The 27240-nt window shown below is 40.6% G+C and overlaps 1 protein-coding gene across 3 annotated transcripts in view; it reads right to left on the bottom strand.

Moving 5' to 3' along the window:
* The window catches only part of grid2 (glutamate receptor, ionotropic, delta 2), a 631716-nt gene extending 604939 nt beyond the window's left edge, over nt 1-26777 (bottom strand). For all 3 annotated transcript variants that reach the window (XM_039803350.1, XM_039803353.1, XM_039803352.1), the window contains exon 1: nt 26287-26777. In XM_039803350.1, coding sequence (XP_039659284.1) covers nt 26287-26412 — 126 coding nt within the window. In that variant the 5' untranslated portion in view covers nt 26413-26777. The remainder of the gene's footprint in view (nt 1-26286) is intronic.
* Between the last annotated feature and the right edge of the window lie 463 nt (nt 26778-27240).

The raw sequence follows: 27240 nt of genomic DNA, 5'->3' as shown, positions 1-27240 counted from the left end.
CAGGGCCGTCGGGACTCACACGGAAATGGTGAGCAGAATGAGGTGACTAGAGTCTCTCAAAATCTGACGAAAATCTTTTAAACTGACCTTTGTTGATCTGAAATGAAGACAGATTCAGCAACTGCATGGCCTATTTCTCGCTTAAAATATTTTCAGAAACACGTTTCAGTGAACTATTTTAGTACAATATCAGCTGCCGGTTGTCATTTCTTGGGCAACAATACAGATTAGCGCCGCCTGCTGTTATGGAGGCGTATTACGTCTCGTCTCCGCTCGTCTTTTTGATGTGTCCCGAGGCAGTTTTTTGCATATTGTTCTATATCTATGGTTTTTTGGACCTAATAAAAAATTTAAAAAATTATAATATCGCCATACCTCTACGATACATATCGTAACATTTTTGCATCGCGATAAATCGTACCACAATATATCGTTACACCCCTACAATACAGATTTGTTCAGTTAGTTTGGATTGAAGCAATAGGGATTGATTTACTTTTCTGCCCTGAGAGCAGTGGCAAGCTCTATAGGTTTTGAAATGAGAGTGAAATAAACAACTAAAAGTCAGTTTGATACTCAAAGAAGAGACTCGAGGCAGCAAAAATACAGTAATCTCTCTACATAAAGTCAACAATCTTTAAAAAGGGCTACAGGTATAATAAGTGAATCTTTAGATAGTATGACTAATAGCCTACTCTGTAGAGGTCGTATCTCAACTGATTTATGGATCATCGGCTAGACAACAACACAAACTAAGAGGTGCAAGTCCAAACTGAACAGAACCCTAACCCCTAATTTCCACCAGGCGCATCTGCGCTGCATTCCTGGCATGTGGCGTGCCCTTCGAGCAATCGCGGCCATTCAAGTAAATGTTTGATATTCCACCAGCTGTGCCACGGCTCATCCCAGAAGCGTGCGTGAAGTGGCTCTCCGCTCCGCTGAATATACGTGCCAGGTCTATTTTCACACGAGTCGCAGGCCGTTCAGACAGCCAAGCAGGCAGTGAAACAGCGAGACTATCCAGTTAATTTACAAAACACCCCCAAATATCGTTTGTCTCCTTTACAACACCATGGACAACGAGAGATTCATCTTTGAGGTTGAAAAACATAATACGACATCACAGATCTTTCTTTAATCAGGACAACACCAAAAAAAGAGAAGGCATGGTGAAACTGCAGGAGTGCTTGGAGTGGAAGGTAGATACTAGCTTAATAGACACGCAATTGTTCTGTAAAGTAATTGTATATATAATCTGTGAGTCGGGCAGCAAGACGCTCCACTTCTGAGACGCGCCCAGTGTGGTATGGCACGTGGCAGAGGACGGAACAAAACAGCGGCGCAGCCGGAACGCAGTACAGACATGCCCAGTGGAGAATCGGAGTTAGTCACACACCACGATAGAGGGCATGTATACAGCAGAAATGTACTGTGGGACATCTCCGTATGTATAACAACACAGGGCATGATTATTAAAAAAAGTCTTGCTAAAAAAATGGTCACTTTACCTGACAAGTTTGACCTGCATCAGTGCAAGATAGACATTACATCTTTTGTCACATTCATTTTGTAGTTAAAAAGGTGCTCTACTCGAAATACTGAAAAAAGTGCTCTGGGATTGCCTCCACACGGCTCTCACAGACTGTTCCCCAACTCGTCAAATACAAACGCTTTGTCACGGCCCTCGGCGTCTGACACCGACGCACAAGGCCCTCACATGCACTAACATGAATACGCGGCCGGACCGGCTACAAAAACAAAGAAGCTCGGATTACAACACACACAGAGGGAGTGTGACTTAATTCTCTGCAGGGCACTATCACTCCACTATATTTTTACATAGCAAATAGTTGTTTGCTGTTAGATTAATGTTCTGAATGTAGAGTAAAGTCCCTTCAAATCATCAAGGCCACTATGTGCCTGAGCTCTACAGTCTAAAGCTGTCTCTCACTACCCTTTGGTAGTACCCAAGAACCTAAACCTCTCACTCTCCTTGCCTAATGCAGCTCCATCATGTGATGGGTGAAGCACACCTGAACAGGCCAAGACTCTTCTGCACACTCACTATTCAGTGGTGAGAATTGGGGTCATGGTCAAACAAGTATAAACACACACACATACAGGGTTTAAAAATTAACTAGTAATGGGACATAAACCTGGCCCGTTTACATAAGGACATTATATTAATATTTACACCTACTGTGATAACAGAAAACCATGACTGTGGACAATGTACAATTAATGAGAAAATACTAAGAGAAAAGTTTGATAAATACAGAAGTATGTGTCCTCCAGAATATTTTTACGTTGCGTAACATTTTGGCTTTCAAAAAAAGGTGAGTGGGAAGCCACGCATGAGATCGTTGCACTGTATTCAGTCAATAGTAAATCTTCACAGGGCTGCGTATTACTCACCTTAAATTTATCTTCACCAACTTTAGCCATGCATAGAATACGTTGTAATGTTATTTTATTATCTTCTTATCTTTTATATTAGCTCACAGTGTGTGGTATGTGCCTACATGATGTTTCATGCTGTAGTGGAATATTGTATGTGTGCTAGTGTGTAGGGGGGCTGCTTGCATGATCTTGCCTAAAGCACCAACAATGCGAGGACCACCACATGGGAGGTGGTGCAGTAGTACCGTTTGTGTGGCTGTGTCTGAGGTGGTTTTAATCTTGCTCCAATTTTTAGCAACTCCCGCTCTGACAGCATACTGCAGGGTAAGACAAAACTCTTTCACCAAACATCTACTGTAGGTTTGTTCTGTTGAAGATAGAAATTATGCCATATCATTCTTTTTGTGATTTTGTGTTGCTGTTGACTGGTGTCAAACCTGGGTACAAGTCAAGCCAATTTTGTTAATGTAGCCCAATATCACAAAATTACCTCAGGGGGTTTTACAATTACCCCTTTAACAGGGGAAAAAAAAAATTTGAAATCTCAGGAAGAGCAACTGAGGAGAGATCTCTCTCCCAGGATGGACAAACGTGCAATAGATGTCATGTGTACAGAACACAACACAAAAAATTTCAATATAGACAAAAAATATGACAAAATAATCAATAGAATGTGATCATATGAAAAAATATGGATGCAGGAGGATGTCAAGTAGCTTACAGGTGTCGCTAAAAAGCTAGAGCCTGAGCCACACGACCTCTCGGCAATGTAACCTGGAAAGAGGACACACTAGATAAACACACAAGCAAAAGTGAAGCACATAATTTACGCAGCTAGGAGAATAAAACAAAGGCACAGAGGAAGAGAGAGAGACAAGAAGAGAAGAGAGGCTGTATCTCCTGGAGGATGGAGATCCATATCCAACATGTGCAATAAAGGTACTGACAGCAAGGAGAGAGGTGGTTACTTCGTGGCTTCTCAAGGTGGCGCTCAACACACGAATGAGGGAAACTTGAACATAAGTTAACCAGCCCGAAGAGGAAGAGGTTTTCAACGGGATTGCAGACAGCAGATTGAGGAAAATAACAGATGCCCCAGCCACGTTTATTTGCTCTATAGTTAGAGAATTTGAATTTACAAACTTTCCAAATAGTTTGGACTTGCCGTGAATGAAGAGAGAAAACCTGCACTTAACCTTTTCACATGCATTTTGTATTCATAGTTAGACCGATATCATGATATATCAACATAGGATTGTCTAGCAATATATTGTTTATCGCAGAATTGCTGTATCGTGATATTACCGGTATCATGAGCCATGTATCGTAAGGTACCCTGTGATTCCTTCCCCTATTAGCAGTACAATCACTGACTGAAACATTTCGTGGGCGTTTCTTCTGAGTTTCAGCCATGCCTTTTCCTGTTGCAGCAGTCTCTTCCTCTCCTAAGCTGTTGTCCTTTCTCAGCGGTGATGTAAAACGCTTCACTTGAGCTGCTGCGCAAAAAAAAAAAAAAAAGAGTAGATGGATGTGAAGTACATGACAGGCAGCATGCAACATTTCTCTCTGCGATTTTGTGGCATACCTGATTCACATAAAGAGCAGTAATCATCATCATCATCATCATCATCATCCAAAATCCGACATCCAAACCCTTGTCATACTATGTTGAGTCTAAATTTAGCAACTGTGCAAGGGCTTCATCTACACGCATTCACTTGCTTGATTTCCATTGTTGTGCAATTGGGAGACTGAGGTTGGCTTCCAGATCTGTACAAAAATCCAAATTTACAAAACTGTAAAATGTATTTGTAAAGATTGTAATGTAAAAATTTTATTTGGTTGTCTCTGTAAAAACACTACGTTCAATAGGCAACACAACATAAGCTGTTGTGCAACCGCTTTCCAAAAGCGCATTTGCCGTGAAAAGATACAGATTTTCTGTAGTAACGCGGATTTTGGTGCCTCATTATGGTGCCACTTAAAAGATGAAGTAGGTAAGACTTATAAAAAAATGTTAGAGTAGAACTACATGAAGCAGGTAATTTAAAAAAATAATGTTGCTCCTCTGGCACCACCTACAGCCTGTAATGAGATTTGCAAAAATCCACAGCTCCCTGTTCAGATCAAGGGGGTAAGCTTCGCCTCGGAACGCATAGCTCCTATGACGCCATTTTGATTCTAACAAGCCATCACCTCCCGTTAGCATCCCATTGACCGCCATTCATTTTGAAGCCACTTTGACAGCGAAAAACTTTACATCTGAAGCGTTTAAAGACTATTTGTCCATTGTTTATTTCTAAAGAAACAACAACGTATAAAACGCTCCATTACTGTCGCACAGTAGATAAATTACCATACAGGAGAAGCTCGCAGGCAGTTTCGACTCACATTAGCGGTTTAAGTTTAATTACTAATGTTAACTAATAATTCCTTGACTAATTCGATTACCAAAAAATCCTCGATGCATTTTTTTTTTTTTTTTTTTTTTTTTTTCTTCTCTCTCTCTCTCTCTCTCTCTCTCTCTCTCTCTCGCCTTAGTTTGAGGTTGAAATCATTTGAAAATAATAATCTTTAAAAATATTGTAATATGGCATTTAAATGCACTTAATGTTTAGTTTTTTGAGAGATGATATTGTAAGCAATGTAGGCAATACAAATGTTGCTTTTTTTCCCTAGTTTTGGTTGTTTAAAAACAAAAAAAAATTATCCGATTAATTGATCTATAAAGTGCTAGATTAATAGATTACAAAAAAATCGATAGCTGCAGCCCTAGTTGTCGATGTTAAATTTTTTGGGCTAAGTCCTGGATCTTCGCAATCCTACCTACAGCACCTTTAAATGTCTGCGCTGCTCTCTGATGCTCCGAAACAGACGTGAGAGGCAACCAAAACACTGCTGCATGCAACGCTAGTAAACACTAATAACACGTTACACTTGGTAGCAGGTAATGTTAGCCTACCATTAGCTACAGTAGTAACTGGATTAAACACGGTTAAAATGCTGACAGTTACAGTGTAAAAGTGTGACTTTATTTCACTGTAGAGAATTCCAACAGCGGGATGTACAACAGTCTGCCACTAAAGCTAGGAGATAAAAGACACAAATTAGCACTGGTCACTGTGGTTGTCTGAAAAACAGACGGGAAAAATTTGTTGCATTTACTGGTAAACTGGTAAACCTTGTGGTGCATTCAAAGCTATTGTAAAATACCCTTTTCTCATCTTTTTTTTTTCCTTCTAACTGCAATTTACTGGTGAAAGAAGTAATTGTTAAGTTATTACATGTTTAATAATTATTTAAATTCCTCCCTTTTTTGTGCTGATCCAAAAATGTATCCGATCCATGAGTTTTGGGATCCGTTGCACCCCTTTTTGATAGGGATGGGAAATTTGATTGCAAGCCATTATGTCATTGTTTCATTATTAAAATGTGGGGTACAATTGCTCCAAATTTAGGCAGTTTAAAGCATGGCAAACGTATGGTTGCCAAGCCGGCAACCACTTTAAAAACATAGTTTGATTGTAGTCTTGTTTAGGCGAATAAGCTTAGGCCCATCAAATTCAATTAACCAGGATCAGTTGTTACATCTTTCTCCGAAGGGTATAGCCAAAACACACAAGCCCACCGTTCTTTGGTACTGTAGCATCTGCAACGTTAGTTTAGCTGGTCTTTCACTGCCTTCAAGTTATGTTTTCAACATGGGAAGATTCCTAGTTTTCTTCTCACAAATGGTGAATGATTTGTGTTTGCCGTTTTTCCACACCATGCCAAAGGGCAGAAAATAACAAAATGTATATATTCAATACTTCTTCAAAACATCAAGACACCGTATATGTCACAAGTCATGATTTCAAATTAGTGGGTTGTTTACATGGACTCTTGTTGTAAACAATTGAAAGCACAATATATATCAGGATAGATAAGACTGGACGGAAGACATTGTTGGGGAGTAAAGATGTAGCAGACTCAGATAACAAGAGGTAGTATGTTACAGCACACAAAGGAACAGTGAGGCAAAGAAAAGCAATATTTTATTCAGAATGGCAACATGATGAGCAAAGATTTTAATATCCTTTAAAGCAGTTCAGTCTCATCATCTTTGCCTTAATACACATAATGCATTTAGATTCAAGCAGCTTTTACAATCACTGCTATCAGATTTATCTGTATATTGATTATCAAATAATATATTAATAATATAGTTAGGAAAATTGTTGATTCAGGGCTTGACAGTGCGACCGTTTCACTCGCATTTGCGACTAAAAATAGATGTGCGCCAACTGTAAAATGTATTTAGTAGCGGCCGCTCTGGGCTCATCATTATGTTGCAGCAAGCCTCGTCAGCGAGGAGTTTTAAAAATTAACCATAGTTGAAACTGCTTTATCGACATTGCTATCCCTGTTAACTGTACAAGTTGCAAAGGCTACATCTCTCTGCCTTCCCCTGTACAGGTAAAGCCGCCTACACATGATCCGCGGTAAAACCGCTCTGCCGTTGTTTTCCTACAGGGAGGTGCGCGATCATGGAAGTCTTGTATCACGTGGATGCGCCGACAGTGTGGTTGTCATTACTTAGAATTCCTCATGGGGCCGACAGAAACTATGCACTATAGCTTTAAACGTTGCAATTAATCCGCAGCTCACATGTGTGCCAAACCGTGGGGTTGGTCCGTTACACCACTACTGTATATTCAATATCACTGAATTTATTGATCAATAGAAAATGTACTTCAAAATAGAAAATATACACTTACCATAAACAGTTTAAAGCATAAATAATTGCATAATTATTAAATAAATACAGTTTGAAACAGAAATAATCAAAATCCTAGTAAACCTTTTCTATTCAAATAAATGGATTGTTGTCTCCTCGTATTCCTTTTATTGAAGAAAAACACATTATTTGATACATTTTCAGTGCACCCCTAAAATTCTTTATGTGCTCCTAAATTTTTAAACTTAAGAACACATTGGGAAAAAAGTTAGCATCAAGCCCTGTGATTTAACTTTGGGACAAATTGAGTAGGAGTGAGACAGTTAAACAGAAAGGTAGAGAGAGACTGTCACACTTGGGTGCCAAAGCCTTATGGCCCATTGTTCATGTATTAGAGTGATATTTTGAGTAGGAAAATGTATTAAAAACTGTATAATTTCTGTAAGTTACTTCTTTTTTTTCGTTTATCAGTCATTCATCAGACACACATGCTTTTTCAATGGCTGCAACTGTAGCAGTCACAAAATCAAAAAATAAAGATTATCCTGGACTTGCACGGCCAACCTTAATACCACTATATCAAAAGGACACAAGACTATGTGACCACATACACACATGCATGCACACAAACCCCACTGTGTTTAACACATCAAAGCAGAAGCACAAGAGCCTGCGGCCCCACTCTTAAGTTTTTTGTGTGCGCGCACGTGCGTGCGTGCGTGTGTGTGTGTTTTAGGAGTTTGAGCAGGTGTGGGGAATTTTCTCATCTCTCAGTGGTCCTCTCAAGCCCGAGGCTGGTTCCTCTTTTCAACACTTCCAAAAGTGGGTAGTCGATCATCTTTAAGAATTATATGGATTTTCCTCAGAGTTACCAGAGGATATGGTTGTATTTAATATTTCAAAATAGTAAATTATGCTTCGGCATTTATTAAAATAGGGATGGCTGTGTAATACATTTGATTTAGGTATATTCCTTTTAATGAAACTATGAGTTAAAGTATCACATTTGAGAACACAGAAACCGAGTCCATGTTACTTCAAATTCAGAAAGCCAATTTAGAAACTTAAAATCAATTTATCAAAACACTAACAAGATATTGTACAGACGGACTTGTTATATAACCTCTTTTTTCCATTATAAATTTTCCTTCCATTTTTTCTCTTTTTGGCACAGATTTGGATCTACAATTATCAAATCCGTCTTGACAGCAAATCCCCAATTGTTTTAAACTTTTACTAACTATCTCAACTCCACATTGCGACAGTGTACCCCTGTGACTTTGCAGCAACGCTATGTGAACTTTCCAATCCATTAATCCATAATGGATTTCTGTGGTGGTAGCACTGCTATCATTACCCTAGATTGAAAGCAGGCTGTTTTGCTCAGGCCCTTCTGTTACTCCGTTTGGCTCGCTGTCTGTCAGCTTCTCGGTCTACCGAAATCCCCACTCTGTTGTTGACCCTGATGTTCACTAGGGTTGGGTATCGTTTGGGTTATGTGTGATACCTGTGCTACAACAATATTTTTAAAACCGTGCCGGTGACCAAGCGATGACTTAGGGCGCTTACCCACTGCTAGTACCAGCTCTACTCGGCCCGACCGCAGTGCCCCGTCCTCCATTGCAGATTTAGTACCGCCTCATGCATTAGGGCGAGTGTGTCTGGTCGTCATACCGACGCCGCAGGAAACTGCCATGACCCAACGCAACACACACAGAATGTCGAAGGTGTGTTGTTTTTGATTCCCAAAAAAAAAAAAAAAAAAAACACAGCTGGCTAAAGAATTAAAAAATGGCGGGTTTGTTCAGGACTCTCCCGTCTGTCGCTAGCAACGATGACGCAGTTATTAGTGACGATTCTCTCCGACCAATCAGTAGTCTGCAGGTTTTCATGTCACCTTTTGGTATCACCTCAGCTCGCTTGGAACCTCCACAGAGGTGATACTAAAAAAAATAAATAATAAAAGTACCTGTTGGCAGGTAACAGGGACTTTTTTTTCATAATGGAAAACCAAACAAGGCGAGTTGAGCAGGTAACATGGAATGGAAAAACACCATAAGCGGTAACTAAACGGTGCCTGCACCAATACTTTTGGGTTTTCTCACTTCGTCAGATCGATAATGTTGTCAGACACTTAATAACAATCTGAGCCTGTCAGTGGCAAAAATTATCACTTTTAATGAACAAACATTGAGGGGGCCAATTGACCCATTAGGCTTGGTCAGCTTGGTTCACGCAGGCCTGTCACTGCGATCTTGCTCAATACAAAGATTTTTGGTCACATCAGTCTATTGGACACAAATGCATGGGGAAATGGAAGTTGGAAAAAACGAAATTACCCTCTAAAGAGTCATTTGCCATGCACTTCTGGCATCACGACAGTACAAGAGAAACACAAAGCATCAGCATTTTATTGCAAAAGACATGAGGCTGTTTTCGGTAGTCAAGGACGAAGGATTGTGAAAACGTGTCAACCAGCTGGAGCCCAAATATCATTCCAACGGATACACACTTCAGCAAATCTGGATTTACTGCCATGTAAGGATATGAAGATAAAGGTTAAGTAAGCCCTCCAGCAATGTGTCTGGGAGTGTGACGAAATTAAAACAAACATTCTGGAGGGAGGTGATCAATTAAACTATGTTCATCTTGTCTGTGAACATTCCACTTGAGATGATTTTGCTGCACCTGTATCCAATAAATCTGAAACCCCAAGAATATAAATGTATTGATTTATACTATAGGCAAAAAGGACTATAGCTCTCATCTGGAAGATGTTAGTTATAAAATTGTAACTGCGGTTAAAAATGAAAAAAGAAAAAAAAAAAAAAACATTGGAAAAGGAAAAAAGAAAGCCCTACAGAGGGCAATAACCATAGACAGCTGGACTACTCGGACAAAGATACATAACCATCACAGCACACATTATCAGTTTTGTTCTCCAGAGTCACAAACTTGCCAAAATATTGCTTAAGGGCTGATATTTTCTGTTAACGAATGGCAGCTTGAAAAAAATCAAATCAGCCGCTGTTAAAGACTATGCCAGGAACATGGATGTAGCAGAGAGAGAGGCTGGGCTGAGACCACACATCAGGTGTTTGCAGCACTCCAGACTGCAGCAATTTAGTCACAACTTGCGACCATTTTTGGAGACAGTGAGACTTAATTTTATAACTAGGAGTACACTAAACGGTTTAGGGCCAAAATACATTTCTGATCTGCTACTACACTATGACCCACCCAGACCTCTCAGGTCGTCTGGGACAGGTCTACTTGTTGTCCCCAGAGTCAGAACTAAACAGGTGGAAGCAGCGTTCAGTTTTTATGCTCCACATTCCTGCAAGAACATTCCCCTCCCAAAAAAAGCATTTTTAAAGCAGCTTGAAAGCAAATACACATAAGGAGGAATAAATATTTCTTTGATTCATTTTGAACAAGTTGTCTTTACAGTTGCAGTGCTGGACTGTTAGTATAGACTAAGATTTCTCTTTCTTTGTCATCTGCTCTGTGACCTCAGGCTCGAACAGACACACACACACACAGACACACAGACACACAAAAAAAAAAAAACACAAACACACACACACACACACACACACACACACACACACACACACACACACACACACACACACACACACACACACACACCACACACACACACACACACACACACACACACACACACACACACACACACACACACACACACACACACACACACACACACACACACTTCGGCTTGTTCAGAATCTGTATTTGTGTATAGTGTGCGAGTGTGTTGTGAAAGCCTGTACGTAGGAGTCCTTTCCTCTTAGTTGCAACAACTCCGTCGATAATCATGCAGCAAATGAGCCTGCTGTCACTGCGGTGGTCCCTTGACATTGCTGCTGCAGCCGCAGATCACCCCACACACACACACAGCTCACACACAGATCAACACCACACGGACTATCGTACACACACTACATTCACCACAAACGCTCGTTCACTGACAAGGAGTTAAACTGCAATGCCAAATGGCACACATGCATTTCTGACAGAAAAGCATTCCTATCAAAATCTATGTATCCCTAATGCTAAGTCATTATCATAATCTTAATGTAGCACATTTTCCTACATTTAGCGTTTGTTTTCGTTTATGTTGCATTTCTTCTTCAGTGTTTCCTTTATGCCCGCCACGGCAAAATTTCTGCTGCCACGGTATCAGAAATAGGGCTGTACAAAAAGCCGTCTATCAGCAGTGATTGTGAAAGGGCATGTCGGAGAATAGCGCGGACACGCGCTTCACACCGCGACTCACCACTCAGCGGAAATGGTAGAGAAAGAAAAAAAAGACACTGTCCGGATAGCCAGTTGAGATTGCGTGTGTGCGTCCTTGAGAACTGTGAGTTGCATACCTTAGGTCCTCAAATACCCATCCCATCATGTCCTAGCTTTCTCAGTCCATTTCACCTACACCACCCAATTCTCTCTGTGCTCATTGCACACCACAAATTTTCAGTGGGAACAAATAAAAAAAAAATCACATTAGTAATATATAGAAGATGTACACCATGGACAAAATGAATAAAAAAATTATAAGGTATTTATACACTTGGAGACAGATTAATTGAAGGTCATGGATATTGGATTCGAGGAAGTTTTGGTTAGAAATGATTACCCAGTAGTTGACAGTGCAGCAAAAGTCATTTCTGGTGGCTTTTGTTTTGTTTTACAAATTCAGAGAGACAGAGGCACTTTGACTATAGCAACTGGACAGACTTTGGGTAATGTGATCAAAACTGCTAGATAAAGCCCACTTTGTTTAAACACACTACGCTAGAATTTACACTTTCCATGTACAAAACATGGCCTTTAAAGCTAAAGTGCGAGGTTTCTGTCGCCCCAATGAGGAATTCTAAGTAATGAATACTAATCAAGTCGGCGCATCCACATGATACAAGCCTTCCGTGAGCGCGCACAGCCCCCACCCCTCCCCCATGCAGTTGCAGTGTTTCCTCTATGTTGATAGCATAGTGGCGGTGCGCCACGGTAAAATTTCCAGTGCCACGGTATCAGAAATAGGGCAGACGCACAACAGGGTTTCCGCTATGTACACCACGCACCACCGTTCCTTCGGCTGTTTATTAAAAATGATAAAGTCGTAGAGCCGTCTGCTCTACTGAACTCAAGCAAACTGTCATTCGCTCTCTCTCCCCTAGGGTGAGCAGAGCAACTGGAACAGTGACAGGACGTCATCACTCGCGAAGTCATGGCAACCAAATAAACAACAGTGCAAGTACTACTTCACTCAATAAGTGATAAACCTCGACGAAAGCCACGACATGAAATCCGCACTCACGCGGGTCCCGTGAAATTTGACAGCTACAGTTTATTGGAAAATAGTGTTGGGCACGCTGACTTTGATGAATTTACAGTTTATCAGACCCCAGATGAGACAAGAAGCTAACGTTAGCTAACGCTGCTGTGACGGCCCCTCTGTCTCTGACTCCCGTTGCAGGAGAACGCTCTATTCCTCCGACACGCTGTATTAACGTTACTGTTTTAAAACAGTTTTCCAGGTTAGTGGGGGTGCATACTGCTCAAAACCAACATGAAAAATGTAGATAGTAATGTTCACTCAGCGTTTACATTTGAGAGTGTGCGACTGAATTTGACATCCAGTCGCACGTGTGACCAGTAAATTGGTCCCCCCCTTTTTTTTTTTTTTACACGTTAAAATGTCGAAACGTAGGTGCGTAAGCGCAAGCTTATCTGTCCTCTCTGAAAATTGACAGAGAGCGGTGCTCCAACACAAACACTCGCAGAGTTGCGATCGGCGCAAACGACGTTGGCTGTTTTGTTAAAGTCACAGTGAGTGATGCCGATAAAGTGGTTTCAAGTATGGTTACAGTTTTTAAAAACTTCACGCAGACAGCGTTTGCTGCTATATGATATTATGGTGCATTCTTTTTGTCTTGTAATTGCGACTAGTAGCTCGAGTGTGACGTCACATCTGTGTCGAAAAACGAGAAACAAACTTGGGGGCCTCTGAGCTCAGACAACTTGACGAGTCGTATATACGACCTCGGGGGCGTTCTTTTTGCAACTTCTGGTTCGTAACTCCGAAAAACGACTCGTAGATCGACTTCGGTGGACAAAAAGAACGCACCATTAAAAACAGTCACGGTGCTGTGTATGTTACACTTCCTCTGAGACAAGCAGCAGGCACAACAGTGTGCAACTGTGCTCTGGTGACTGACTAGGCAAGGCAACTTTATTTCTACAGCTCCTTTCAGCAACAAGGCAATTCAAAGTGCTTTACATGAAACATTAAAGAGCAATTAAAAACAGTCATGATGAAAATACAACAGGCTAAAAAAGTTAGTGAGTAAGAAATTAATAATTACTCAATTTAATAGGTTGTAGGGATGGGTTTGGGAGGAGAGAGGGATGGGCTTTATTTTTATTTAATTTCTTTAGACTAACATTCTAATAAAATAACAATGTTCTAAGTACATAGGATAAATAGGTTTGGAATTATTTTTACAACTGAAATAATTGTTTTGTAATTACAGAGGGAAAGTACCGAAAAAAATTTACCATTCGGTACTGGAACATAATTTCAGGTATCTGTACCAATATTGATTCAGATGCGAAAGGTACCCAACCCTAAGGGTAGTAGCCTAAACAATGCATGCTTAATTTTAAGGTGAATTCATTGTAATTGTAGACTAGGTTGTTTACTGTCATTGCAGCAATGCTGCCTTCTATGTTGCATCTTCAAACGTGACGCTCAATTTGAAACAGCACATTGCAATTTCTGCATCTATTATCAAAGTATTTATTAGTAATACAGTGGAAATTAGTAGTAATGTGAATATTTGGTTAGCATGTTGATGTACGGTGTGTGCCCCTAAATTTTCTGGTTGCGCACCTAAAGTTTTCAGTAGGGGGCCACTGTGCTCCTAGTGAAAAAAAGTTAGTCTGGAGCCCTGGTTTAGTTTTGTTGTTAAACTGTGTATAATGAGCGGTGACGTTCACATTAGCAGATAACACACACACACACACACACACACACACACACACACACACACACACACACACACACACACACACACACACACACACACACACACACACACACACACAAAAAAAAAAAAAAAAAAAAAAAAAAAAAAAAAAAAAAAAAAAAACACACACAGTAATGTTATTAGTGTTATAAGTTAGCAGCACACTTAATTAACCGGACCCAGAGAGAGTCCGATGAAAACAGCTGTGTATGCCCGGTCAGCTCCAAGATAGTTTCACATTGCACGGTGCTGCGGAGGATCGAAGCTCCAAGATTAGGTTATGTTCTGCCTCTGTTTAGAAGTGATGAATGTACAGCTCACAGCCACTTAATACCATATAGTGTCTGGCTTTTGTTTGATATTTAGTGTTGGCAAATGGCTTTTTAATGGAGTTTGCTCTTAGCGAAATAATAGACAGGGATAAGCCAGCGTTATGTAGCGCCTTCCCCCCCAACCTTATTTAACAAAACAGTTGCGATTATTCCTGTTAGTTATCCGCTCGTGCTCCAGGAAAGTGAAGAAAAGTTTGCTTGGTATATCCAGCAATCAGGTTACGTTTGAAGCAGCAAAAAGTGAACCGCAGTCCAAGCCGGTAAACCTCCCCCATCTCCGCTGCTGTCCAGAGCGTGTCAATAGCTTGCTGCGTAGTAGTTTATTTTTCGGCCGTTTTGTTTTATTATATCCAATGCTGTCCAAATTGCTCCAAAATCCAAACCCCAAGTTCATTGGGTATCCAGGAAACCAAGTGTGAAGTAGATTTGATGAAGGCTCATGAGATATTTCAAAGACATGCACGGCTTTATTAGATGGATTAATTACAGCTATTGATTGACATTATTTCTTCAGTCCTCCAGATTTTTCTCACATGTTTTTGATGTATCCAGACTCTCACTTCTTGATTCAAATGATCAAAAGCATGTAAAGTTTATTTCAAAACATAACCGGGCCAGAGTGTTGAGTAGTTGTCTTTAATGGTTTATTCTGAAAATATACTGAATGGTGGACATTTACTCTGAAGTCTTCAAAATTTTCTCCGGTGGGGGGGAAGGGGTAGGATTTACGGCTTTTTTTTTTTTTTTTTTAAAAGGCTGAAAAGGAAGAAACTGAGTTCGTACACCTTCTCCGAGGTCAAATTCAAGCACTTTTCAAGCACTGTCAAGGTCCATTTCAAAGTTTTTTCCTGCACCTTACACCACCGTAAAATATATACCAATACATAGTCAACATTTTTATTTAGTCTTTTTGTCACATTAAAAGACATAACTCAATAAAACCGCCAAAATTGTGTTTCGTAATAGCAGAAGGATCAGATATTTAAGCAAAACAAGTTTTATTTTTCAAAATGTAGACTTTGCTTGCTATCTAACCTGCCTGAGTCAATGTAAAAACAATTACCCCAAACAAAAATCACTCGACAGGTTCACTTCAGACCCTGAATTATCACCTCTTCATGGTTCATAACCTACAGTAAGACAGCTATGGAGAGGAGCACTGAGTGGGAGGATTTGAGCAAAATTACATGCAGTTGGGTCATTCCGGGTCAAAATCCAGGAAAACACCCCATTAGATTTTGCTCAAAGTTTATGCTACCCTTAATGTCAGTCTTTTCACACTTTTTTCAAAATCTAGGGCATGCAGTCATATTGACATGTGCGTCTTCCACCCTACAAAGTTTGGGCTGCCTATGAATTAATGTCCAAATATTGCTTCCTAGATAATGTGATTTTCAGGCTGTAAAACTGAAGTAATTTCAAGGGCTAAAATATTAAGACACAGGATGTGAACAGAAATAATTGACAGGCCTTTGGGACACATTGTTGATATAGACAAGGTTTGAAAAAAATCTCAGACAACAAGAACCTGTAATTCCATTTTAACCCAGAAGACTGACAAGACTGAGTGCACAGGTACCTGCCTGATAAATGTGTAAAAAAAAAATTGTGTATTTCATTGCCAAGACATATACATATATGTACTGGAATAGAGCAGTGTAAATATTGCATAAGGCCATCCTCAACCTTACAGTAGGCTACTTGTATGACACTCCATCTGACACAATTTCTGTTCAGCAATCAAGGATTGTTGTTATGCACTGGGCTAACGTTTGCAGGTTTTAATTTGAGGGTAGTTAGGTTACAGTGATGCAACTTTGGCTATGTTCACTGCATATTCCACAAAGGAACGTGCCATAACTGACATGCAATACTAACATTACATTATCACACCAAGTACTCTCAGTCACTTAACCTGCAAATTCCTAGCTAGAAGTTACTAGCGTAAACAAATAGGCGCTAACTGACGCTAACGTACAGCAGGCTACTTCAGTTGGCTTACTTTAAACTTACTTCAAGTGACTCGAGAGTGCAGACTCGCCCATTGTGAAAATCTGCACGTCTTTTTTGCAGACTTTACAAGAGAGTTTGTCCCTGTTTAATCCATAATTTGTATTTTTCATCTTCCAGCTAACGTTCATTGAAACGACAACCTGCTGATATTACGAATCCCACTATGGCCACGCCAAGACCCGCCCTTCAATAGCATTTTTGGCCAGGTGTCCACGATGCTTACGCAAGGTAACGTAACCCCATTTGTTCAGGTCCTATCCACTGACCAATCGGCTATCCTAACCTTAACCTCTCGAGGTGAAATGCCTAACCCCAACCAATCGAGCTGCTTCCTAGCAGAGATGTTCACAAGTCATTTTTTGGAAGTCCAAGTCAAGTCTCAAGTCTTTGAGGGGCACGTTCAAGTCAAGTCTCTGATCTGGCCCATAAATCTTATGAATTCAAAGCATGTCCAGACAGTACAGTATTAAAATCAGTTGTGAGATAACTTTATGGGGTCTACTTAACACATCCCCCTAGCCCTCAGACTTGGTGAAATATTAACCCATGTCTGTCACATCATATGGATACAACTATAAAGATACAATTTGCCTGTTCCCAGCATTAGTACACCACTTTTCGATGGTTAGATTGTGACTAGTAAATGCCGACCATTATACATTTCACGCAAATTTACAACTGTGTTTATAATCGGCTACATTTAGTTATTGCGCACACACACGTAAAGTTCAGCTAACGCATACTAGCATTAGCGCTTGGTGGACTGTAAACACCTGTTTCGTAGGTCGTTTTTATATATTTTAAATGTGTAACCATTAGAGCCACGTTGAAATGTTTCGTGTATATGGTTGAAATGACAATAAAACACATTTGGGTTGAGTTGAATGCTGCCTCACTGTCGGTCTGTAAACTGTAGGCATGGCTTGGGAGTGGAGTCTACTGGTGCGTTCTTTTTGTCTTGTAATCGCGACTAGTAGCTCGAGCGTGACGTCACATCCGTGTCGAAAAACGAATAACCGCGGGTTGTTGCATTCTTTTTGTCACACAATACTACGAGTCGGAGAAAAGATGGATTTTTGTAACATTTTTAGTAACATTTAGGATTCTATTCACCCAGTTATTGACATATTACACACATATTTTCCCAGTTTGATACATGAAAATTACGTTTTGATTAACGTTAAGCTACTGCTCTGCTTTCTGCTCAAGACTCGGCTTAAAGCCATTGTTGTCATATAGCAACCGAGCGTCTCTAGCCAATTTCAGCTGCACAAGCTACAAAATAACTAATTAGGCGGTATTTAACTCCTAATAAGACTGTAGCGACGTGCCTATAGGTAGCAGTATACAGCGCTATGTGTATGTTATGACTGTGGTCATATTTGTGTATGGTCTGCTGTGTGTGTGCTGTGGGTGCCCTGTGTTTTTCTCTTTTGTTCTAATTATATATGCAAATGAAGGTGTGCCATAGCCATCCGTGGATTGGAGGAGGAGTTCAGGTCCGACCCTGTGATTGGCTCCAGCTGGGGAAGCAACCCGTTTATAAGGAGCCAAGATGGCGGCGTCTGGTGGGCAGCAGGCACTTCCTCATCCTCCTAATCTCCCAACCGGCCACTCCTTTTGTGCTTTTTGGTTTAGATTGGATATTAATTTTCGTTTGTTTAGTAAGGGTGGACCTCCAGATGTGTTGAGCTTGTTTTCTCATGTTTTTGTTAGTTAGGGAGGTAAGTCTTTTGTCTTTTGTTTTGCCCATTTGTTTGTTAGGTTAGTTGCTTATCTCTCAGTTAGGATTGTTTTGTTTGTTACTTTTATGGTAGGCCACCCTGAAGCTTTATACATTTGGTACATACATATATTTTTCTATGTAAAATAAATACCTTTGTTAATCTAATCACGGAATTGTTTGTGGCTACTTGGGAGACGGGGAAGATGGGACCTTTTTATGTTGCGTCCTAGGCACCCCTAGACTGGGGCGTAACAGTGTACGACTTCTTAATTTGGTTACAACAAAGACAAAAGTGCTTAAAATTGTAGATAACCACAATGTTTACTGCGTGTGATGCACGACGTAGCCATCTTTGAAAGTGAGCTCGGGGTCCTCTGAGTTCAGACGACTTGACGAGTCGTAAATACGACCTCGGGGGCGTTCTTTTTGCAACTTCCGGGTCGTAACTCCGGAAAACAACTCGTAAAACAACTTCGGTGGACAAAAAGAACGCACCATAAGCAGCGAAGCAAGTGCATTCTGGGATTTGGTGTCTTTCATCCATATGAGCCAAAAAGACATTTTCTGGCTTATCTCAGCCTAGAAGGCACCAATTTCTATAATTTTGAGGGTTAGGCCTAACCCTAAAGTACTTGGCAGTTACTGTACTTACAGTTCAGAAGACTGTTAAAGCCAGTGTCTGTTCAGTCCAGTTTGTTCTGGCTCCATTTTCACATTTTTCAATACTTTTGGCTTTGGCCATTTAAGGCCTACTACTGTACTTTAAAGTTTTGAACTGTTGTACAATGTTCACAGAATACAGTGACTCAAGTGAGTTAGGTGTTTATTGTGAATACTCTTGGCTGGTTGGCTTATTCATAGTGTGAATTCAGGACACACTTATATCCTTTTTAAAAATTTATTTTTATATAAATATTTATTTTTTCTTCTGAAAATCTGATGACAATCATATTATATTATATTACAGGTAAAGGAGCCCAATATCAGTGATTTCTTAAAATATATCACAAAAGTAAAAATGCGTTTTGGTAAATAGTTCATTATTTGATTATCATAAAAATGTGTTTTCTGTACAGAGATATCGACATCTGTAAATATCGGTATCGGCCATAACAGCAATATTAATATCTGTTATCGGTATCGGCCACAATTTTCACATCGGTGCATCACTACAGAAACTACTAACTATAAAGATATAATTTGCCTGTTCCCAGCATTAGCACAACACTTTGTGATTGTTAGCTCGTTACCTGTGACGATATATGCTAAATGTAACGTCTCTTTCACATTAACGCGTGAGTGACTGACCTATTTAGGTGTGTTTGGAGATGCCTGATGAAGTCTGACGTTGTTGATCCGGCATCATTTATCTTGGTGCCACACACCTTGCATGTAGCAGTTGGCTTACTGCCACCGTTTACGCAGTTAATGAAAACTAATGACAAAAGGCACAACTCCGGGAGGACTTTGTGTTGCCATCGTCAATGTATTTTTTTTTTCTTTTTTTTTTATGCGAGTGCGCGCACATAAGGCATAACACATGCGTTACGTTGCACATTATGGCAAAGGACAGGGGACATACAACTCGTCATACGTTTCCCAAACGTATACGCGCCAATAAAAGAAAATAGAAATACATGAATTTAAAAAGCAATAATTGCATGAAAACCTGTTGACGAGTCTCAAAGCTCGAGTCTGAAGTCTTTTGGGTCGAGTCGCAAGTCAAGTCTTAAGTCTTTTGGGCCGAGTCAAGTCTGAAGTCAGCTGTTTGTGCGACTTAAGTGCGACTCGAGTCCGAATCTCAGACTCGAGTCCCCATCTCTGCTTCCTAGGGCGGGTCTTGGCGTGGTGGCAGATTGTAGTCACACATGCACAAGTTTAATTTTAGGCTCTCCAACATTTTATTTCTCCATTTAATAAAACTATTCAGTCAGATTTGTTGTGAAAGAAATACAGCTACAATTTCAAGCATTTTATCCAAAATTCAAGCACTTTTCAAACCTTGAAAACACAACATAAAAATTCAAGCATTTAAGGATTTCAAGCACCCGTACGAATCCTGAAGAAAAGGTAGAGATGATGTTGATTTGAGTTGCACCGGGGTTATTCTCTCAAATCAACAATCCAATGTTCTCTTCCGTCTAAAAGTTCCTGCAGATGGAAATGGCACAATAACTGCAGAAAAAGTAAGGTCTGTTGGACCATACATTGACAGGTTCGTATTATGCCAGCAACAGGAGCAAGAGAGAGCTAGGGGGCTGAAGGAGAGAGGGTGAGAGAAAGAAATTAAAATAGAATAGTAGCGAAATTAAGCTCTTCAGTCTTGCAATTTCCTCTTACAAGCCAAAAAAGGAACACCGTTTAATATTTTGAGTCTCGGTGGAGAAGAAAAACATCAGAGAGTCATCAATGGCTAACAGTATCGTCAACATAATACCCTACCATCTGCTTCCTGTAAAAGCCCAGGCTAAATTTGTCATGGGTTCTACACATAGTAGTCCAGTATCAAAGAGCAGAGAGACACTGAGTGGGCAACATGAGCACCGTAGAGTACATTCACATAGAACTATGCCAACTGTTACGCCAACTGCCTAGTTCAGAACACAAAAAAGCCAATTTTAAAAATGTCATGAACATTATGTGTTCCTCTGTATTGGCAGCAGCAGAGTAGTAGACGGTCAAACAGCGCCTTTGTATGAAGACATCGACCTAGATTATAAAACCCATTCACAGGGCCAGAAAGGGAAAATGGAAGAATACTCGGCCCATTAACAGGGACAACAAATGTGAATACCCATGCAAACCATCCTGAAGCGTGTGCAGAGGGTGGTGGAGGATTGGTGAGAAAGCTACACTGCTGGTGAGTGCGCTTAAGCAAGACATAAAGCCTCCAGCACTAATTTTGTGGGTGGCAGTGTTGCTACAAACCTGTTATGTGTGTGTATGTGTGTGTGTATGTATATATATATATATATATATATATATATATATATATATATATATATATATATATATGCTTTTTTTTCCACCTTAAAAATTGTAAATCAAAACAGTTCTGGTAAAACTCTGGTAAAACTGCTCACTCAGAGTAACATTAATAAAGTTGCCTTGCAAGCTCAGCCTGTCAGTCATTCATCAGGGCAGAAAAACCACTGTTGTGCCTGCTTGTCTAAGAGGAAGTGTAACGTCAACAGCACAGCGACCGCTTTCGGCTCGCCATTAATATCATATCGTCTGTCTGCTTCAAGTTTTCAAAAACTGTAACTACACTTGAAACCACTTCCTCGGCATTACCGTGACTCCAACAAAACTGCAGACCGTTTACTGCCCTAGCAAACCCAGACGGAGTACTGAAGGAAAATGAAAATTGAGCAGAAGTACGTAGGAGGGCGGAGCCAGGCTAGGTTGCAGGTGTAAAACAGCCAAAATTACTCATGAGGACTGCAATCATCTCACAGTCTATAATAGGGATGTTAAGGGTTAAATGATAATTCTTGCTTCTCATTCACATCTCATAACACAGGAAAGAAAACCCAGCCAAGAACTTGCAGATGGGCTTGACAGAAAGGAGACCGTTTTCTACCAACCAAATGCAAGATGAAAAAAAAAAAAAAAAGGAGGCGAATTAAAGGCTGAAATGTTCACAGAAACCAAAAAACAAAAATGGCAATGTCAACTGAAAACCCGCAAAAAAGCATAATCAATTTTCATACATACATCATACTTTACATTAAAGAAATATATTTAAATAAGTGATGAAATGTAACAAATTACATGTTACGAGCTGTCTTTGAGTGTAAGAAGTGCAGTACTCATGACGGAGGGCTTGGAGCTTGAACCATATCTACAGTACCGCTGGGTCACAGTAACCTGTGTTGAACATAGGGTTGGGCAATGTCCCCTAAATTGGCAGTTGACAATGTTTACAGTAAAACATCGTGATGGACGATGATATCGTCGTCGGGAGGGGGGGGAAGCACTTCCTATTTTACTATATCTCTTTACATAAATATTTTTTTCCTGCTACTATGGGCTAACAGTTCGATCAGACATACATTGCAGTGCCTTCTGTAAATGGACATGGCTATGCTGCCGCCTGCTGGTAGGGGCAGTAATTACAATTTGACCTACTTTCACGGCGCTGTAAAGTCGAGACTCAATCAGAAGTCCGTGATCTGCGACGACAGTACAGCGGAACTTTTGCCTTTAACAGAGCGACAGTAATAACCTAATTAATACACCATCATTCCTGAGATTAAACTACTTTCTCTGTTATATTTGCACTGAATAACGCATTCAATAAACAGAAACATAATTCTTACAGCACACATGAACAGATGCGCAATATTAGCTCACACATAAAATAGCACCCTCGTGAATTAGCCTACTGTTGCCAACTCATAAATCCTGCATAACATCGTCCCGTACCTACAAGACATCAGACTTACTTATTTATGCACAGTGTCCATAAACTTAGTCCAATGAGGGAAGAAAGGAAAGTGTGACAGTGTTCCACGTTAACGCCTTTTCTCTCTCTCAACTACTGTATGCTTATTTGCGTTAATAGTCCAGGGCTGCTACTGACAGGGAGAGAGAAAGAATGCATCACTACAGCCAATCCAGTCTGCTCAAAGCGATTGTCTTTTTCACAAATAGGTTGCACGTAAGGGAAAAAAAAAAAAAAAAGTATGGTGGCTCTCCATCGTGATGTTGGCCAGCCATCACAATGGACGGCACAACCCTAGTTGAACATCGTCGGACCAATTTTACATCAAGATAGGAGCAAAGTTCTAAAGAGCAGGTTGTATACAGCGTGCTAAGCTGGAAAAAATATTTTTTTCCAGAAGTCCTTGATTTGAGCTTAAAGATGTATCAGTAATCCAAAACCTCAGCAGTTTGCCACCTCCTCTGTAGCTCACCTACATTCTTAAACTGCCACACCATTGCTGCTTATCAGTGTCACCACATGCCAATAAGTCTGCTCCATATTCTGAATACGCTTCTCTGCTCCAAGTTCTTATTAAAAGGAAGGTTTTTAATAGACTAACGGGCTGTTCAGCACCTGCATTAGCTTGAGTTGTGTCTGATTTTACCGCATTCTTTTTAGAGCAGCAAGCTAGTAGTCATACAAAAAATTACAGTGATTTTAGGTGGGCAGTCAGGGAGAGCGTATGTGCGTGCAATCTCTGTAGGTACCAAAAGTGATTGGTTGCATGCAGTGTTGAGAGTATGACTTGGCAAAGTGAGCAGTGTAATAGCCTTTTGGCCATGCAACATAATAAGGTTTGCTTTGGACAGTTCGGAGGGACAACAAGAGGGATTTGCTCAGGGACATAAAGACGGGGGATGACAGAGACAGATATGGAGGGACGAAGAGCAAGTGAGAGACAGATGGGGACAAAGCTAAAAGCATCCAACACATCCACACTGATTTTGACAAAAGGCACAGTGACAGAGAGAGATGACTGGGATTCACACAAACACAGACTATGAAACTAGAGGCATCAATGAGCAGGTGTCCGTGACAAAAATGGTTTAAATCCAAACTGAAATTGAGCCAGAATAGTCAAGTAGACACAAGTGGCAAGTAATTGAGAGCAGTTTGAGACACACAAACACACACACCCCCACAAAAACACCCCCACCTCTTCACCCCAGGCTTGCAAGAGAAGAGAGAAGCGTATAACAGAAGCGTGGCACAGCACACTAAGCCAACAGCTAAAAGTGACAGTCTGACAGAGTGGTCTGGTAGTGCTTCAAAAACTAATATTGATCTGTCTAGAAGTCAAGTCTTAACAAGAAAAAGTACAAGACTTTACTAGTTAATGTCACATGCCACTGCTAGGCTTACGTTCCATATTATGTCATAATATGTATCTAAAACTAACAGTACAGTTCTTCAGACATTTGTGGTTTGTTGACACCAGCAATCTTACTTAAGTACCCAGCAGGTATGTCCTAACTAGGGCTGGGACGGTATGGATTTTTTTTCTTACCGGTTGAAAAGCAAGAAATTCCTGTGGTATCGCGGTGTATCGCGGTATACCGCAACCACCTTACGAGAGTAGCATAAGTTGGAGCGAGAATGGCAGGATGCCTTAAGTGAGTGACGTCAGTGCCCGTGTGGTTGCGAGCAGAGCGAGCGGTAAACCGTGAATTATACTGGCGAAGCAAGCAGGAAAGGTTAACACACTGAACATTTTAACAGCTTATTAACGTGCGCTTGTTGCCCCGTGTGCGCTGATGCCTCATCTGTTGACATTTCCGAATGCCTTCCTACAGTTGCTTAATAAAAGCGGGCTTTCCCCACAAAAACGTAGCCTACATGTGTCATTAGTATGAGACTGACACAAATTTCTTAATGCCTGTCGGGCTCGGGCCAGGTTCGGTCATGGCTCCGTCGGACGCAGGCCGGGCTCGGACAGAAAAATTCGGCCTGATCCGGACTCTAGCGCAAATATGACGTCATGGAATCACTGTAACTATTTATACCCGCACTGGTGAACACTAGTTGCAGTCTTCTCCTGAATGAGGAAAGGCTACCGACTTTGCTCTTTCTACGGACTAGAAGAAGAAGAAAAAAAAAAAAACAAACAAACAAACAAACAAACAAACAACAACAGCAGAACTGGCAGCAGCATTGAAATCAATGCCTCACCATAAAAGAATTCCTCTTAACCCAGTAAGTTTACAAAAGAGACTTTCAGTCACTCTCAGAGTCCTGGCATCCGGATGCCCAGGAGCTCGTTCATGCTTCCCATTTCCGCTTTGTCACGGCGCTGAAAGAAAGAACAATTAAAATAAATAAATAAATAAATAAATAGATATGCGCAACCTCGGCTCGCGCGCTATAAATCCGGGCGCGGCAGCAAGATTTACGTCATTTTGACGTCACGATGGTGCGTGCCAGGTTGGGAACGGCCAGTATAATTCACGCTTAACGGAGAGTAGCGTATGACTGCAGGATCATGTTTACACAACTAATTTATGTTCAAATCAAAATTAAACAAATGACACAAATGTGATTTACATGCATTCATCTCAACACTCATTGTAAGGTTTGGCAATATGGAGAAAATCAAATATCAGGATATTGTTTATCAAATACCTAAATATCAATATATCAGAAAATGTCATCACTTTACCTTAATGCAGCCTTTAAAACCAGGAAAAAGCAACACTTGTGCCTTATTGTGATATCCAAAATCTAAGATATTTAGTCTCATATCATGATATCGATATAATAGATATATTGCCCAGCCCTAACTCATTGGCACTTTACATTTCATCAACCATAGCCTGCCATATATGTATCCAATGCATGACTTACCCTTTATCCAAATAAGAGGCCTACATACAGAATTCCTTACCTATTCATTCATTAAGTGACCTAATGAAGATCAACATTCATACTACAGCACAAAGAAAGCAAAGGATTCCAACAAGCAACCATCACAAATCTGCACAGGCCAACGTCACTCTACAAAAAACCACAGCAGACAATTTGACTTATGATAAACGCCAATTAATACCATAAATGATGATAGCTCTGCTGGAGTTACTGTGGGTGTTTAAGCTCCAGCCTTGTGCATGTTCCTTCACTAATGAAATGGAGCCATCACCTTATTAATTAACGGCCTGTGCTTTTCCTGCAATGATAAGTCAAACTATCTGCAGTGGAATCAGTCCAGGTCTTACTCCACAGCGTTGAGGAGGAACGTATGGCAATAGGAGAGTCGTGACTTGACAACTGATTTATGAAAATGGGAAATGTTTCGTCTGACACAGACTCAGTCCATGTTTTGTGGACAGCTACCGTACAAACTTCAGTATGCGTCTGTAGGCCCAACGATAGGCTAATAATTACAAACAGCTAGCAACTAACATTCAGGCAAACACTGTACCCATTTCGAGCAATATAACCACATAAACAGTTGCAAAATTACGTTATATTCATACTGACATCCAAGGATGGCCATTTAGCCTTAAAGAAAGCCACAAAGAAAGTTTAGTGAAAGGCAGGGCTGTGCTTGCCTCACTTACCGGTATGGGAGGGTCTTTCATGGTGGCAATAAAGTGCCCAGTTTCCCGCCGGACTTGAGGATCTTTAGCACAGAAGACTCCGCTTGTATTTAGGCTAGTCGTCCAACTCAACTCAATCCTGTCCATATAGTCCTCTTTTTCTACCCGGGTAACGTTGGTCCAATTTTGAAGTAATGGTACGTTAGGCCTCCAAATAAATGCTAGCTGCAGTTGGATTTAACATACTTTCCTTAAATGCACCTTATGATGTTGCTGCTGGCGTGGCGAAGTAAAGTTAGTTAGCTTCACAAAACATGGTAGCTAGAAAACGTACTAACTCTTAACGTCACCTGTTGCTTCATTTGAATCACGCTGCTAAATGGTTCAATTGGTCTGAAGGTAAAAGTGCGATAACGTTAGCCTTTCAAAGTTGTTCCCAAAGTCCTGACGTTTGTGGCAAGAAGATGAAATTAGCTACTACGAGATGCCAAAACACACCTGGGGCAAGCCCGGCCAGCCAGATGCATTTAACGTTACTTCAGGTCAGCTACGCAATGTGCACGTCCGATTTCCACGCCCACATTTAGCTATAAATGGATATAGAAACGCCCCTAATCCACTGTCAATATTTTTACAGTCTATGGTGAATACTTTAATGCCTGTTCCACCACTAGGGAGACCTATCGATGAAAAAAGGGCAAAGAAGAAGTGCAATTTCGCTGCTTGTTTTGAATAGGCCAAATTAGACGGGCTTTGAATAGGTGCAGTTGCAACCATGGATGTATGCAACGCGCGACCATTACGCAGCTTATTTTTTTTTACTCAGATTCTAGTCAGACTGTGACCTCGACTGTTGTGGGCGGGGCTAGGTTCGGCTGGCATCCAGGCTACCTTAAACCTGCATTCTATCTAATTTGCAGCAGGGGTGACTCTACTGGTTGCAAAAAGAAGTCTGATTCCATAGAATATATCTAT

Source organism: Perca fluviatilis, chromosome 6, assembly GCF_010015445.1.
Source record: "Perca fluviatilis chromosome 6, GENO_Pfluv_1.0, whole genome shotgun sequence".
NCBI lineage: Eukaryota > Metazoa > Chordata > Actinopteri > Perciformes > Percidae > Perca > Perca fluviatilis.
Note: the sequence above shows the minus strand (reverse complement) of the source record. Positions and strands in the feature narration are given on the sequence as shown.